At 46.1% G+C, this 17490-nt stretch overlaps 3 protein-coding genes across 3 annotated transcripts; 2 read left to right on the forward strand and 1 right to left on the reverse strand.

The window, feature by feature from the left end:
- Positions 1-6496: 6496 nt before the first annotated feature.
- Positions 6497-9240, reverse strand: LACBIDRAFT_335230 (uncharacterized protein; the record flags this gene model as incomplete). Its single annotated transcript, XM_001890107.1, has 2 exons — positions 6497-9049; positions 9109-9240. The coding sequence occupies 2 exons, from the start codon at positions 9238-9240 to the stop codon at positions 6497-6499; spliced, it is 2685 nt and encodes an 894-aa protein (XP_001890142.1).
- A 1162-nt stretch (positions 9241-10402) lies between these two features.
- On the forward strand, positions 10403-12577 carry LACBIDRAFT_296009 (uncharacterized protein). Its single transcript, XM_001890083.1, has 8 exons — positions 10403-10644; positions 10707-10994; positions 11048-11278; positions 11331-11540; positions 11597-11818; positions 12067-12093; positions 12151-12363; positions 12417-12577. Exons 1-8 carry the CDS (start codon positions 10565-10567, stop codon positions 12460-12462), a joined length of 1317 nt encoding a protein of 438 aa, XP_001890118.1. The 5' UTR covers positions 10403-10564; the 3' UTR covers positions 12463-12577.
- Positions 12578-14983: 2406 nt separating this feature from the next.
- Positions 14984-17262, forward strand: LACBIDRAFT_335234 (uncharacterized protein; the record flags this gene model as incomplete). Its single annotated transcript, XM_001890084.1, has 7 exons — positions 14984-15074; positions 15152-15174; positions 15333-15397; positions 15471-15548; positions 15801-15850; positions 16212-17106; positions 17220-17262. The coding sequence occupies 7 exons, from the start codon at positions 14984-14986 to the stop codon at positions 17260-17262; spliced, it is 1245 nt and encodes a 414-aa protein (XP_001890119.1).
- Between the last annotated feature and the right edge of the window lie 228 nt (positions 17263-17490).

Genomic DNA, 17490 nt, shown 5'->3' on the forward strand with positions numbered 1-17490 from the left:
TCATACATGGTCACTTACAACATGACCTGACTTAAGGGTAAATCAGCCAATCATTGAAAGCCAACTTGGTCATGATGTCAAAAACTGGTGATGTTATGTTAATCCTTCAGTGATATCCCCACATGAATGTATCAAAGTTGACTATGTTTCAGACAGGCCAGTAACTATCAATGTGAAAGCAGACAGGATGAAAGGTAACATGGTCATGATGTTAAAAACTGGTGATGTCATGTCAATCCTTCAGCCATATCCCCACATGAACTGATAATTAGGTTTTATGATAGGACAGTAGGTATCAATATGAAAGGCTTAGAATGGCCTCTCATAATGCCAAAGATAACTTGTGCATGATGTCAAAAACTAATGCAGCAACACTGGCAAAAGGATGGCAGTCCTTCAACCTCATGCCCATAACATAGATACGGCCAAGGACACCATACACTACATGTAAGCAACAAACTTTTTTAATTTGAGATAGGACAGTAGATATCCATATGAAAGGCTCAGAATGGCCTTTCATAATGCGAAAGACAACTTGTGCATGATGTTAAAAACTAATGCAGCAACACTGGCAAAAGGATGGCAATCCTTCAACCTCATCCCCATTACATAGATAGGGCCAAGGACACTACATGTCAGCAACAAACTTTTTTAAATGAAAAAGTAGACACTGCAAACTTTGCTAATGAAAAAGCACACACTACAAACTTTTGTAGTCTCAAAAAGCGGACACTACAAACTTTTCTAGTGAAAAAGCGCACACTACAAACTTTTGTAGTCTCAAAAAGCGGACACTACAAACTTTTTCTAATGAAAAACATGTCAGCAACAAACTTTTTTAAATGAAAAAGTAGACACTGCAAACTTTGCTAATGAAAAAGCACACACTACAAACTTTTGTAGTCTCAAAAAGCGGACACTACAAACTTTTCTAGTGAAAAAGCGCACACTACAAACTTTTGTAGTCTCAAAAAGCGGACACTACAAACTTTTTCTAATGAAAAAGCAGACACTACAAACTTTTGTAGTCTCAAAAAGCGGACACTACAAACTTTTCTAGTGAAAAAGCGCACACTACAAACTTTTGTAGTCTCAAAAAGCGGACACTACAAACTTTTCTAATGAAAAAGCACACACTACAATCTTTTGTAGTCTCAAATAGTAGACAATACAAACTTTTCTAATGAAAAAGCACACACTACAAACTTTTGTAATGACAAAAAGCAGACAATACAAACTAGTCTAATGAAAAAGCGCACAGTACAAACTTTGTAGCCAAGATAACCTTTTGACCCTAACCCTAGCTTTTGTGGTCTAAGTCTGACTTTTATAGTCTATCAGCAAGCTTTGTAGTCTAAGTTTGACTTTTGTAGTCTTTTATAGTGTATCAGTAAACTGTGTAGTCTAAGTCTGACCTTTTTGTAGTCTATATCTGATGGCATGCACCTTCCTTTTTTGGTCGATTTTCCCACGATACAATAATTGTAGCCCTTTCTTTTAGCTTTCTAAATATACTAAAATCATGTTATTTGGTTTTGTTTTCATGGAGAAAAACACAAAAAACAAAAAAAAACGTGACACTTTTGAAATTCCTTTACCTCATATCTCCACAACAAGAGCACTTCAGAACATAATTCAAACAAATTTGGGAAGCTACAGTGTAGGGCTACAACTTTCGTTTTTGACCATTTTTGGTAATTGGTCATGTGACCATCATCCCAACAACCCATTACATGGACCCTGATAGGTCAAATCATTCTTGTCTTGGTTTTCTTCACTTTTTAGTCAAACCAGGTGATATTTCCCTTTTGGGATGGACCCTGAAGGCAGTGCCTGATGTTCTGTATACCATTCATATGTTTTTTTCCAATTTTTTCGCTATTTTCTGGCTATTTTTGGATATATTACCATATTTGGAAATACGCCCTGGACCCTGAAAACAACCTCAATGTCATCACCAACAGTGAGCACCACCCTGCCATTTTTTTCTGATTTTCTGGCTATTTCCTGGCTATTCTTGGCTATATTACCATATTTGGCTTACATGTAAATTTCATGTGGTTGTTATTTTGAATAGACATGTTTTAACATATGGATGTTGTAAGCAAATCTCTGTATGGTATGGTATGATTCCATGTACTTGGTATGATCCCATCTCCATGGTATGATCCCAATGGAATGATTCCATTCCCATGGTATGATTCCATCTCCATGGTATGATACCAATGGAATGATTCCATGTTCTTGGTATGATTCCATCTCCATGGTATGATACCAATGGAATGATTCCATGTTCTTGGTATGATTCCATCTTCATGGTATGATACCAATGGAATGATTCCATGTTCTTGGTATGATTCCATCTTCATGGTATGATCCCAATGGAATGATTCCATGTTCTTGGTATGATTCCATCTTCATGGTATGATCCCAATGGAATGATTCCATGTTCTTGGTATGATTCCATCTTCATGGTATGATCCCAATGGAATGATTCCATGTTCTTGGTATGATTCCATCTCCATAGTATGATTCCATTCTCATGGTATGATCCCATTCCCATGGTATGATTCCATCTCTATTGTATGATTCTGAAGATATGTGGGATAAGGAATTGGCAATCTGTTCCAAGAGCATCTCCCAAGTTGCTCCCTCATAGGTGAATGTCCATAGCATTTGTTCATATTGCTGTCAATGTTATGGACCTCTTCACCATCCCTGATATTGTATGAAAGACAGAATTTCTATTTAAATTAGAATAGCTATATTTGATAATGATACCTTGAAGCTTGTAATTAGAAGTCTTGGCCTGCTTGTGTTCAAATTTTCAAATCCAAATTCCCCACAATCCCAGCTCTGCTGAGTGGCAGATATGAGGAGATTCCAAATCCAAGTTTTTTGATGATCCCATTTCTATGGAATGACCCCATACTTTTTCATAAATGGCAAATTTTGAACATATTCTATCTGAAGAAGGCATCCTTGTCTTGGGTAGTAATTTGGCTAAAGTTCATGCCTTTGCAATAAATAAAGTCTTGCAAAATTCTTGTTTTCCTTCAGAGCCCATGCCATTGTGATGGATACAACATTGATTTATTTGTCATGAATATAAATGGCCTGGCAAGATATACACTTTTAAGTGGCTTGTGATAGATTATCCACAGTGAAAATGGGCAAACCCTGGGATAAAGCCCAATCAAGCTAATTTTCAAAGGATCAAGTTCATCCTATAGCCTCCACTGGTAGCTTAAAATGTCAGAAGAAATGTGAAGAACCAATCCACAAAAAATGGAGCCCAATGGATCAGTATTGCAGCCTGGAGAAATAATTTTCATATTTTGTAAAAAGGACCCCAGACACCCTGTGACAGCTATGGAATGATGGAATGGTATGGTATGGTATGGAATGGTATGGTATGGTATGGTATGGAATGGAATGGTATGGTATGGTATGGTATGGAATGGTATGGAATGGTATGGTATGGTATGGTATGGTATGGTATGAGGTGGAATGGTATGTGGCATCCATACCATGGTATGATGGAATTGGTATGAGGGTCATACCACTCTGGAATGGGGTACCACTAAGGTTCCCTAATTCAAAGAATTGGATAACCTCATAGGTACCCAAAAATGGGTGACTGAAGTGTCCCAGTAGCATCTGAGGTAGTCGATAAGTTTGTAATCAATTAAAGGACTATTTTTTGCAGACATAAGTAAAGTGTGCCCAGAACCAGCATGTTCAGTGGGGATCACTAGCTTTTGTAAGGTTGTCTTGTCAGTCAGTAAGAGAGCTCTCTACTACTTCCAAGGAATCCAAGTGAGTGTGCTTTAAGACTAGTTTGGATTGAGTGAGAGTCATAATTAAAGCTCAAGGGAGTTACAAAAGCACAGTTCTTTGTCATTTCAATGTATAAAGTTAGAAATCAACTCCAGAACACAGAGATAGTCCCAGTAAAAGCCATTTCCCTTTGAAAGCTATTTAAGTTTTGAATTCTATACTTGTGCCTGCATGTTAAAACAATATCATTTGTTACCAATGGTCTTGTGTGTGTATGTCAATGGTTATTTGGATGTAACCTAAGGACCATGTTACATGACGATAATATGTAGGCCCAGGCTTCCATGGGTATGAGCTACCTAATTATGTAACTGTCCTGTTGTCATGCACTGCTTTTGTGACTTTCCGTTTGTAACACTAATCAGGGCTTTCAGGGGGGTCTGTGGCCCCTTACAATTGTAGGACTCTCAATCTGCTTCATCACCTATCACTGCATCTAGCTCTGATGCCACCCCTAGGTCAGGGTATTGCCAGCAGACATTCTTATGGGGGGACCCCCCTGAATCCTGTCAGACTACACAACTGGCCCTAGTTCTTTCCTCCAACAGCAGCATTACACCACCTCAGATTTTTGTTCAGATCTCGATTGACAGATGTGTGGAGTGATCCAACCCTTCGGCTACTTGGTGTTGTTGATCGGCAAGGAGACTGGTTTACCAGCCTTGACTCAGTGACATGCACTTCATTTGTCAGCCTCACAGCCCATCCCAAACCTTCCAAACTAGCTTCTTTGGCAATATCCTTTTTTTCCAGGACAAGGGGAGTGATGTCACCGTGACTTCATTGTGCCCTTACTAGACTAGGACAACACTGAATGCATGCCACCTTAACTTGGACCAAATTATTGTAAGAAATTTTTAAAGAAATTTCAAATAACTTCACAGTGACAATTCTAAAAAATTGTAAAATTATTGTAACTATTCTGTGACAACCACTAGTATTATATAAAGAAAAATCACAATAATTTTACAATTTTTAAGGCATTGTTACTGTAAAATTGTTTGGAATTTTTGTACAATTTCTTGACAATAATTTGGTTCAAGTTAATGTGGCTTGCATCCAGTGTTGCAAGTGTTACAAAATATACAAGACAGTTACTGATCTTCTACTTTAAGTTCTAACAAAACAAGTGTGGTAATTTGGTTTACCATACCAACCCAAACTCAAAGTACTGAGCATGTGCCAGTGGTGATAAGTGTTAGACTTTAGTGTGTATGTGTATGTTGTTTAGGTGTTCACACATCTACTTTCCACACTCCACGTGTCACAGTCTTCTCAGCATCAGAAAAAATGAGTATTTCAGACCAGTGGTGTCAATGACCCGGGTCATGACCGGTCAGGCCGGTGGTCAGCCAAAATGGCCATAAAGTGGTCAAAAATCGGCCTGACCGGTCCAAAAAGGGTCGTGAGAAACGGCAAAACACCTTCCGACAGCCGGTTCTACAGTCATGAACATCCCAGTTGCGATATCCCAGCATGCCCATATCCCATCGAGGATAGACGTGTGGATGTCCAAGGCCAGAGAGGGTGGGGAGTGACTGGAAGATGGGTGTTTTCTCTTGACAAATTTCAAAAAACATAAATTACAAGTGAGAAGTGTGAATTGATATTGCGATGGATCCAACTCGATATCCTCGTCTTTTTGCAATACCAATATAAGTTTTTACCCTAGAACGGCTGCCCACTCAAAAGGTACCTCATTGTCTCATTGAGTAATTAAGACAAAGAATAGAATATTCACAGAAAACATCCTTGCAATAATGCAGTTGTATTTGCTCCAGGTCTTCGCATTCTACACCAGATCTAGAGTAAGGTGATATATATATTATATAAGTAACTGTATGACTTCAAAAGGCACATACTTAGGGTGAATAATTCAAAAAGCTCAATGTAGCGGGGTGACGAGACCACTCATCCTGTTCTACGTGCTTACACATACATTTTGACGTACTTACATACGTTGATTTCTTAACCTTCGGGTCGCAAAGTCAAGTACGACTGGCACCTGTCAACTGTCTAAATGGTGTCGCGGGCAGACCTGATTTGGCATGCACGTGACGCTTGACCCCATTGACCACGGACATGACCGGTCAAATTGGCCTGACCCACATTTCGGCCTGACCTTTTTGGCCGAGGTCAAGACGGCCGTGACACCACTGTTTCAGACTACGAGAAAAAGACTTCAAAACCCGATGTGATGTGTGACATGAAGACCCAGTTGTAATCATGCAGTATAAGTAAAGCAAGTCAGAGAAAGTAGTGCATGGTACCAGTATGTTTAACCTCCAAATCCGAGGGGGACAGCCTGAATCTTTTTTTTTGTTTGAATCTTGAAGTGTGTATTGCCAACTTAACCTTGAGATCATGCACATATCATTGGTCAATAGACAACATATACCAAAAAAGCATTCAAGCCAAAAAAAACTGGGGTTGCATAAAAAACAAGTGTCAGTACTGTCATGTCATTGGGAGGGTATAAGTAAAGCAAGTCAAAGGTACGTAGCGTATCAGTCATTCCAGATCCATATTCATTAGTCTCTCCCCTTGCCGCCTTCCTTCCTTCCATCATCCCACCTTATGTTCGTCCATCATCCCACCTTATGTTCGTCCATCCATCCCGCTTCAAAAAAAAAGAAACCGTTCCAACAGGCCAACCCTACGTCCTCCCCCCCTTCTCCCCATCAAAAAACGCAACCAACTGTCCAATCGGAACCTTCCCCACCGGTTTCGGCATCGGCATCTTCACCTGTAGTCCCTCTTGACTTTGCTGGTGCCTCCTCAACAACAAAGGGTCCACGAACTTGGTCCCCCCTCCTCCAAGACCACCGCTTATCATTCCGTCTCCCGTCCCAATGGAGCTGGTACCAGAGGAAAGCCGCTCAGAAGAGCGGGACCTCAACTTCGGCTTTAACGGCGCAGTAGTCCCCATGGTAGGCGTTTGAGTCTGAGGAGGGAGGAGGCTGGCGTACCCATACGCGCTCTGCGCCCTGATCCGACGAGTGGACGGTGATGGTGAGGTCGTGGCTGTGGACTTGTAATCGCCACCTCCAGGTCCACCAGGAGATATCGAGTTTGACGCGGTGGAAGACAGACTCCCATTCGCAATCTTGAGCTTGATCCCAGAGGACTTGCCGATGGTTTCTTCACCTTCTCCGAACTCGCCTGCTCCTTCGTCTTCCTTCCTCTTGTCTTCATCATCGTCCCCTACGGGAGAAACGGAAAAAGACCCCCCAATCACACGGGAGTAGGATCGTGGTGTGCCTACCCTTTTCAATAAAAGAGCAGTAGCAGGTGAATCCGTATGGGTATTGATATTCGCATTCGCATTAGCATTAGCATTGGTATTGGCGGCGGTGGCAAAAAACAAAGAAGCAGCGTTCGAAGAAAACTCATCCTCATCAGGCGGCGCAGTTATCGGCCCTCCAAGCGCAACGGTGTACCGTTTCCTCGGCGTAGGGCTTACACTCGTTTGTCTTTTCCCAGCAGCCGATTTCGGGGGTGGCGGCAAACCTTGCTGTGCTCCTCGTCCTTTTGCAGGTGCGGGTGTTGGGCTGGCCGTTCGATTGGCAGGAGCAGAGGCAGGAGCGAACTTGGGTTGAGCAGGCGGGGACAACGGCCTACCCGTACCCGAAGCCAACGAGGAAAGAGAGGTGGTAGAATACGAAGCACCCGGTAGTGTACCCAGTCCTGAGGATGAATGGAGGGGTAACCCCGAAATGGCCGTAGACAACGGCCTCATAGCGGAACTAATCGACGAAGGGGGAGAATTACTGGGGGAGAACGTATCTGGCGGAGAAGAATAATCGCCCGCAGGGTACGGTAACCTCGTGCCCGACTCTCTCCTCTTCGAAGTCATCGGCGGACTCGTCGATTCTCTGGCAGTGGTACTCGATAACCTGGGGTGGTGGATGGGCGTGCTGGGTGCTGACGAAGACCCTGTGAAGTGTGTGGCAATGGAAGAAGCTGCTTGAGAGTGCGTGACGATGGAGGAAGTGGTTTGTGGTGCTACAGATACAGCGGCAGACTGCGTTCTAGGTCCCGCAGAAAGATTATTGGGGGCCGTCGCAATTTTCGCCATCTCCCGACCTAGTTCGCCCAATCGGCCTTGGAGCTCGACAACTTCGTCTCGAAGGTCATGGATTTCTTCCTTCACATTGTCTGTTGAACCCGCATGTCTTAGCGACTCGGAATCGGATTCCTTCTCCTTCTCCTTCTCTTTTTCCTTTTCCTTCTCCGCTTCCTTGTCGACTAACCACCTCTCAACATCGTTCATCCGATCTTCCAAAGCCCTAACGTGTCCGACGGTCCATTTCTCAAGCTTCTCGAAGCGTTTGGCTATCGTGAGGAGTGTGCCTGGTACGTCTAGCGTTCCTTGAGATGTGAACTGCGCGTACAAAGGTGGAGCCTCGCGAGAAGGGGAGGAAGACAACGTATCGGTTGTACGCATGGGAGAAGGTGTCAAATTAGGTGGCATATTCGAGAGACTCGGACGAGAAGGGGTAGGCGAAGACGGGGAGGAAGAAGGTACGGGGACGCGTCGAACGGGTGTTGTTGGAATGTTGAGGTTTACGAATGCTGGATCGTTGAATTTGCCTTCGGCGTTTGCAGGCCACTCTTTCTCCTTGCCTTTGGCGTTCTTCTTGTTATCCTTATCCCTCGCCTTTGCGTCCAATATAATTTGCTGAGCTGGCGTTGGAGGGTCTTTCGTAGGCGTAAGCCTATTCTTCGCAGCAGACCACCAACTACTACCCGACTCTTTCTGCGAATTAGACGGAGATGGCGGGTTAGGCATAGTCTGAGATCTGGAGGGCGGTGGAGGGAGCGACTTTGTGTTCTCCATCATGGACAGCACACGATCTTCAACGAGCCTCCTCTGCTGAGCCTCCCGTGTGAGTATAGCTTCTGCTTCTCTGCGACTACGGTCGCGTTCCCTCTCCGCTTCAGCTTCTAGCTCTGCGTCGCTTAGCATAGGTGATCGCGGTGCAATGCCCCCTACGAATGTGCCCATCCTTTGGACGAAGCTGGCTGCGAGATGGGAGACGGATGATGAGGGTGATGGTGAACGTTGCTGCCATATCCCTTGGTCGTCGTTGTCGTCTGAACCATCGTCGGATATGGAGTCTGGATCGACGCCTGTTGAACTGTCTGGAAAGAACGCGTTTCGGAGTGGCGAGGGTGGACGTGGTGATGGTGACCGTCCCCTCGGAGGCTAAAAGAAGGATGATGAATCAGTGGGACAGTCGCGATCTGATGTTCTCCAAGACTTACAATAGAAAGGGAATCAGCAGGCGAAGTCATCCTTCGTTGCTGTCGGCCATTCAAGCTCGACGACGGTGCTGGTGCTTGGAGGTTATTGGAGCTGATTGACTGAGTGGCACGATGAGCTGGCGAGCTGCTCATCGTCGCGTCGCTCGACTTGGGCGCTTGCAAGCCCGTTGGTCGTCGTTGGAAGTCAACAAAGATTCAACGTTCAAACTTCTCACGGGACGTCAACTTCAACCTCTTTACCTCACTATCACTTACATTACTTGGGAAACTACTCCGTTCTGCTGCTACGCTCAATGCTGAGCGCTGAGCACGTATAGGAAAAATGTTGCTCGATGCATTACACACCGCACCTCTGAGTCATCGCCCTGAAATGGCGGCCGAGACTTCTAAGCACGACCCTCGGACTTGTCTCCACCATCATGCTGCGAAATGGTTCCCTTCGTTTCAGGTATCCAGCACCACATGGAAATACCCTCGATCGTCATCTTCCTTGCTCCAACGATCTGACTTCGTTCCGTGTCTACTTCTCCTTGCGACCCAAATTTGACTGCGTAATTTCCTTACAACTTCAACTCAAGCTATCATCTTGCCACTTCGAGCTTGGAGATTAAGCCGACCGGCGTCAATACAAAGTAATCCCGTCGGCCATACCTGAGGCTGGGAGGTCCTGCCTGCCAGCCAGGACGCTGGTCCTTAGTTGCCAACCACGATTTGAAATTCATTCATCACCCCTCACATCAATCTATCTGGATTCTGATTCTAATGAGTAAGTATAACTGACGATCATCATCGCTCTAAATAGCGTGAGACCCGCAGCTCAGACTCCAGAGCAGCGGACCCGGCATCGCGGACTACGGCTCCGCCCCTCCAGCGCAAGATCGGACCCCAAGTTATACCCTCTTTCGTTCTATAACCTCCGCTGGCGAGCGAATTTGGGGGAATTTAGAGGCAACATCCTTGTCAGCTTTGTCCCTAGGATATCCTTCCAAGGACCGATGCGCTGTCAAAGCAACGATGACGCCTTCTCAAGCATTCAGGGTGTTTCTGAGTTTCAGCGACGTATAGCCGATGCATATCGCTACCCAAGCATTTCCAAGCATCTGTGTCACCTGCACCACCATACGCACGTCGTGATAGGATCATTCTTCTATACGTGCCGTAGCCGCGTATCCTGGTCAATAATGTGACCAAAATACTCACTGGCAACATAGCTTCCGAAGGCTTACGCACGTCGCTTGGATAATACACCCTCCAAAAAGCTATAAAAACCACTCGAATACGATGGACGTTCTTTAGCGCTGTGCACTCATCCACCCAACCACCTTACTCAGTGCAGGCCACTCGAGAGGTTCTTATCTTCTACTACACTACATTCACCTACGACCTACTCTATCTTCCACGACTTTCATCCACGAACGACCTCTATCCACACACCCTCATCATCTAAACACACAACATGGTCCAACTCACCACCACCACCGCCGCCGTCGCCGCCGCCGCCATCCTCGCCGTCCCAGCCATCGCTGGCCCAATCCAGTACGTCTTCCTTCCCCTTCCTCCTCTTTCTTCCCCTCTTTTCTAACCATAAATAAAAATAGCGGCTCATACCTTCAATCCCGCTCCACCGAAAGCAACGATGCACTGGAAGCACGAATGATCAAAGCTATGATCGACCTAGCCGCCCACGGCCCCGCTCGGAGCGTCATCACCAAGCCTATCAAAGACCAGGTGAAGGAGGCTGCCAAGGGAAACTCGGTACGACAACCCCACCAGCAGACGCTCTCCCAGAAGGTCTATGAGCAGACACACAATAAGGGCAGCAGCAGCGGCAGTAAGCAGGGCAAACGCGACCTCGAGCTGGAGTTGGAAGCACGCTACTTTGACGAGTAAGTTCCACCCTTACTACTTATTATCGAATCTCAGCTAACTTGATTCGCAGTGACGTCTTGGAATCGCGGATGTTCAAAGCTGTAGTCGATCTAGCCACCCACGGCCCCGCTCGGAGCATGATCACGAAGCCAGGCAAGGACCAATTGAAGGAGGCTGCTAAGGGTCACTCGGTACATCAACCTCACCAGCAGACACTCTCCCAGAAGGTCTATGAGCAGACGCACAACAAAGGCGGAAGCAGCAGCGGCAGCAGCAAGCAGGGCAAACGCGATTTGGAGGAGTGAGTTCTCAGTTCGTTTATTCGAGGCGACTTGCTAATGATAGGTTTGTAGACTCGAAGCGCGGATGTTCAAAGCCGCAATCGACGCTGTTACCCACGGCCCTGCTCGGAGCATGATCACGAAGCCAGGCAAGGACCAGTTAAAGGAGGCTGCTAAGGGCAACTCGGTGCAACAACCTCACCAGAAGACGCTCTCCCAGAAGGTTTACGAGCAGACGAACAAAGGCGGAAGCAGCAAGCAGGGCAAACGCGATTTGGAGGAGTGAGCTCTCGTTCCATTTATTCGACCACGGCTTTTGCTGATGATGGGGTTTGTAGACTGGAAGCGCGGATGTTCAAAGCCGCAATCGACGCTGTTACCCACGGCCCTGCTCGGAGCATGATCACGAAGCCAGGCAAGGACCAGTTAAAGGAGGCTGCTAAGGGCAACTCGGTACATCAACCTCACCAGCAGACGCTCTCCCAGAAGGTCTATGAGCAGACGCACAACAAAGGCGGAAGCAGCAGCAGCAGCAAGCAGGGCAAACGCGATTTGGAGGAGTGAGTTCTCAGTTCCATTTATTCGAGCACGGGCTTTTGCTGATGATGGGTTTGTAGACTGGAAGCGCGGATGTTCAAAGCCGCAATCGACGCTGTTACCCACGGCCCTGCTCGGAGCATGATCACGAAGCCAGGCAAGGACCAGTTAAAGGAGGCTGCTAAGGGCAACTCGGTGCAACAACCTCACCAGAAGACGCTCTCCCAGAAGGTCTACGAGCAGACGAAACAAAGGCGGAAGCAGCAAGCAGCAAGCAGGGCAAACGCGATTTGGAGGAGTGAGCTCTTAGTTCCATTTATTCGACCACGGCTTTTGCTGATGATGGGGTTTGTAGACTGGAAGCGCGGATGTTCAAAGCCGCAATCGACGCTGTTACCCACGGCCCTGCTCGGAGCATGATCACAAAGCCAGGCAAGGACCAGTTAAAGGAGGCTGCCAAGGGTAACTCGGTACATCAACCTCACCAGCAGACGCTCTCCCAGAAGGTCTATGAGCAGACGCACAACAAAGGCGGAAGCAGCAAGCAGGGCAAACGTGATTTGGATGAGTGAGTGTTCTTTCTTCTTGTTCTTTGAGTCGTGTGTTGATGACGATGAACAGACTTGAGGCACGATGGATCTATGAGGATTTGGATGAGCTTGACTGAGCGGGATTTATTCGTTATTATGATATGTACCTATATATTGTGTTTTGGAAGGGAGGATAATAAAGCAAGGCTTTCAATAATTGTCCGACCTTGAAGTGTTTTCTGGAGAGGATAATGATAAACTGGGTGATTCTGCTTTGCTTTTCCACGAGCACTAGCACATTGTTTGACCTGGACCTTGCATCTCCCCGCTTGCATCAGCAAAACCTGGGTGAGCTAGGCAGCACGTGGCAGGGCTGTGTAGTGCCATAGCGCCATAGAAAGGGGTAAGGTAGGGGACATCCATCTCTCTCCAACGTCACGTGCAAGGCGTGACATTTCTATTTTGAGCGGCAGTTATACAAAAATGCATCTAAAACATTCCTTCAACAATTAGATACAAATCGGAAACCAGGAGTTTGTGCCAAAATAGGTTGTGAACCGACGCAAAAAGAAAAAAATGTGTAAAAATGTGTTGCACCCAAATCGTATCAAAAATACATTTGGGCGTTTAGATTAGTGGCGCGTCGTGTCGAAATCAACAGAATTTCCCTGGACACACCGGAAATACAGCGAAACACAAAAGGCTCACCCAGAAAAGGTCAAAGAACCTTCAGAGAGGCTCTAAAAGGAATAGAGGACCTGAAAGATTGAAAAAGAGAAGAGAGTGGCACCTACTTTGTGCATATTTTTGTATTTTGCATACCATTCCATGAGATCAAAATCCTAGCTTCTATAACTTTGTATATAGCTTTCTAACAACAATTATAACAATCTCCTGGGAGCCAATTTTGAATTTCTACTCTGGAGTTGCATATCTTCCATCTTCCAGTCCCCGTGAATATAAAAGGAGCGTTATTGTAACAGCACGTGACGTTGGAGAGAGATGGATGTCCCCTACACCACCATTTGTTCAAAATGCTGATGGCATCTGGCATGAATCTCCGCTTGACAGATTACTGATGGAGGTCGCCCTGGCATGGAGGGCAGGTGTGTCGGAGCTTGGGGCGTAAATGTTTGAGCCAGCGGCTTGACACCTGACCCACAGGTTTTCAACTCTGCTCAGGAAGACCTGTACCGCCAATTTTCTTCGGGCGACGAAATGATGTACTTGAGATACAAATTATTTATAGTAAGATAATAAAATGATACATTGAGCACTTCCAAGTTCTTACAGGTAGAAAAGACACAGAATCCTGAGCTCAACATGAAAAGGCCCGTGCGAGAAACTCTCCAAAATTTCCCCAAGTCGTTTAAACTCCGCCCTATGTTTGGTTATTTCCAAACTTCAACCAGAACCAAACTCACCTTCCTCTCCACCACAACCGTCTCTCGCCCAGTTGCTTGCTTGCTCCCCTCATTATTTCTTGTTTTCATCTGTGTTCCACTACCAAGTGGTCTGCACCCCATGTAATCCTCCTCATGTTGTTCCGTTGGTTGTCCTTGTTACCCACCCGTGCGTCTGTGCGCGGTCGCCACCTGTCACTGTTCTGGGCTTTTGTTCCTGCCCATTGCCCCTTTGTAGTTCCTCCCCGACAAGTGGCCACTTGCTAATACTGACTCTCCTGGACAGGTTCACTTTCGCATTGCGCCACGTAGCGGCAGCCGCAGTAGACGCACACCTATCACCATCATCAAACCCAAGCTTGGCTCTCCAGACAACGTCTCAACGTGGTATCCGCCCTCCGCTACCCTCCTCTCATTCAACGAGCCAGAGGCTCCGCTTTGACGCGCCTTGTTTGTGGTTGCGCATTCGGCGGACAGCGCAAAGGGTGGTCAGGTGGGGGAATGTTTTTTGAACGGAAGAGCAGACACAGGTAGTAATTGGAGCTGCCTCATTTCTCACATCCTTCCATACACCCTATACCTTTGTACTATGCAGCCTGTTTATAATCCTTGCTTATGAAAATGTGGCCAACGTCATCCTCCTCCTTGCCCCTTGTATTTTATGGACTAAATAAGAACATGAACACCTAGTACAAATATGGCCAGGGAGAAATATTGAAAATATAGTGAATTTACGTAGGCTGGGCTGCCAGCTGGTCCCCAGCTGCCCCAGACAGGTAGTGCCAAGATCGACCTGGGCACACCCTGCTATTAGTCGGATTTCGATCATGGTGTGGACTCGGATCATTATTGCCTGACAGGTGGGAAAACATGCCACACAGGGTTTGACTCTCAGGTTTTTCTCACATGCCTGTCATTTGGCGGTGTACCTTATCACCTTTGGCTCATGTGCGGTGTCTGGAGGTGGCTTATGTACATATATAGGACATAATTATGTACAAATGCGGATGTACCCTATAAGGTATCCGTCACATGTAACGTCACACATAATCGACGTTGAGAGCATTGGAGAGCAACGTTTGCTCTCCAACGCTCTCTCAAAACACGGGCGGTATCTGGATATCGCCCGTGTTTTGCTTGCTTTTCATGTTCCCTACACATACCCATCTCACAAGCTCGACTTCCGACCTCGCCAGGCGCGAGACGACCGCCGCCAAGATTTCGTCGCATCAACACGATCCGTCAACATCTCAACATGTTGAGACATGAAGAAGAGGTTCAACATTGGTTGGGCGGGCATGCGAGCACAAGCGGAGCGATAATAAGGCTCTGCGGGGTCATTTCAGGTGCGTAGCCTACGCGAGGAAAGCAAATCTGCTTTCCTCACATCCATCTCTTCTAACATCTGTTTTTATTTCTACAGGCTTTGTAACGGCACCCACTCTGGTCCGTTTGATGCACCAACCACGCCACCCTTACCTGTTTGCCACCGCCTAACACGCCGGTCGACGTGCGCCCGTCGCTTGGCATGTGTGCCTCGCATCCGATGCACACATGCCCACCACCAAAACCATTCGACTCCATCCCCATCGCAAACGCTGCAGATACTACCGTCATCCTCGCCATTCAATCACATTACCATCGCCAACTACATTGCCGCCATCAAACTGTGTGTACACCCATGCATCCCCGTCAACTTTGTTCACCCCCCTATGATCACACTCCCATCACCGACAATGTAGCCGCCTGCATGCACACGCACAATCATTGGTCAACGGGGATGCACAATCCTCGCCCCTCGATCACATTCCCATCGCCAAGTACGTTTCCACCCATCAAACCGTGTGCGCATGCATGATCGACGCACAGGTGCATCCCCGGCAACTTCGTTCACCCTTCGATCACACTCCCATCGCCGACAATGTAGCTGCCTGCATGTACATGCATAATCGATGGTCGACGGGGATGCACAAGTGCATCCCCGTCGACTTCGTTGTCTACCATCGCCATCACAAACAATTTAGCTAGTTGTATGCCTATTTCAACGAGCCATTTACCTACCCTTTTACCAGTTGTACGCGAATCCGATCGTCTGTCTACTTTTACGTTCGATTCCTGTACTGTATGTATTCAACAAATAATAATTCTCCACTTTTGAGTATACAGAATGGCCTTGTGTTTATTGTGTGGTGTTTATGCAAGTACTCTTTGTCTTGAACCACGATCTCATTCCCATCTACAGACCATCTACAACCCAAAACTTGCCTCAAAACACAAATACTTCAATGTCAAGTAGCCATGGTGGATTCCGAGTAGGTTCAGGGCGGAAGCGGAAAATACCAGACGAATCTGCAGAGACTGAGGATGGAGCACAACAACGTCGTCGTCTTGGTGCACCCACTAACTTCTCAAGTGAAGAAATTTGAGATCAACCCCTTCCTCTCTCTACCCAGAATCTCTATCTGCAGTTACAACATTATCAGGCCCAATCATGGTCAACCAACCCAAGACGAATTCACAACCACGCCAAATTCACCCTTTCTTTTCTAAGGTGGCTAGTTCTGGTTCTTCATCAGCTGCTACATCTGGGTTACCTTCTGGCACCTCTCAAATATCTCCAGTTAGCATAGATCTTATGGCCACTGCATCTCCAGCAGCTCCTTTGAACAGCTTCATATCTGCTGAGAGTCTCTCCACCCTTCATGCAGAGTTTGCATCTATTCCTGATCTTGTGACTGGTACTACTCCTATTGTGGAGAGCATACTTGATCTAGAAAATGAGAATGACATTGAGGATGATGATTCTGATGATTCCTCTTCTGGGGATAACATATCTGGGAATACTACGTCTAAAGAAAATGCTTCTGATTCATCTCTTTCAGGAGATTCTGGAAATATATCAATTCAGTTCTTGAAGACAGTACTTGCAAACTTGAAAGCTGAGATTGAGACAATTAATAAGCCTAAAATATATTCTGATGGGACTTTCTGGCACCGTCCTCGAGATCCAGTCTTTGCTTTGGCCATGTCTAATCAGGAAGGAAATTTGAATCCTAGAGAATTATATCACCTGGATGTCTTTGTTTGGATTCTAGGTCTTAAAAATAGACTTCCAGGAGAGCCTACTCAAATTTTGTGTCCAACTGCTCTTTGTTCAGGCAAACTTGTTCGGCATGGCTACAATACTAAGCCAATTGCTCGCCGAGTTCGGGGTCTTCACAGAGATTATTTCCTATTAACAAATCGGCTTCGCTGTGAAGACTGCAAGAAGTCATTCCAAGCAACTGATCCCAAAATCTTAGAACAGCTGTCTCGTGGCTTAAAGGAATCCTTTCCAGCCTTTTTGACAAGCAGAGCTGCAATTGACAAATCCTTAATGTCTGTAATGCGGGCATGCTTTGCAACACGTTTTGGGCCAGAGCCATTCTCTGCAATGCTCTCAGAAATGCGTCATATTGATCATTCACAACGTGAATTGATGTATCTGTCAGCTGTAAAATCAATGGAGATGCCAATTCAAGAGGGATTTTCTAAGTTTGATGATAAGCTGCGATATGCTGGTTCATGTCCATCAACTGGCTACTGCAAAGGGGTCTTTGTTGACTGGATGCGAGCACATTGTCCATATTTTGACAGAAAAATTGCTGCTCTTCCTGCATCTGTTTTGAAGGGGGATCACACTTTCAAGGTGAGCTTCTGTTGTTCAATAAATATATTTTGCATTGGGGGATAACATAATGAATTTAGGTCATCAAACTCTTA

This window comes from Laccaria bicolor, genomic scaffold (assembly GCF_000143565.1).
Source record: "Laccaria bicolor S238N-H82 LACBIscaffold_79 genomic scaffold, whole genome shotgun sequence".
Classification (NCBI taxonomy): Eukaryota; Fungi; Basidiomycota; class Agaricomycetes; order Agaricales; family Hydnangiaceae; genus Laccaria; species Laccaria bicolor.

Bases quoted from the DNA above. Each gene is read 5' to 3' on its own strand.
- LACBIDRAFT_296009 (XM_001890083.1), top strand. From the start codon at position 10,565: ATGGTCCAACTCACCACCACCACCGCCGCCGTCGCCGCCGCCGCCATC. The intron at 11,819-12,066 runs GTGAGTTCTCAG...AGCAGCAAGCAG, and splicing joins GGCAAACGCGATTTGGAGGA to CAAGCAGGGCAAACGCGATT. The intron at 12,364-12,416 runs GTGAGTGTTCTT...GACGATGAACAG, and splicing joins GGCAAACGTGATTTGGATGA to ACTTGAGGCACGATGGATCT.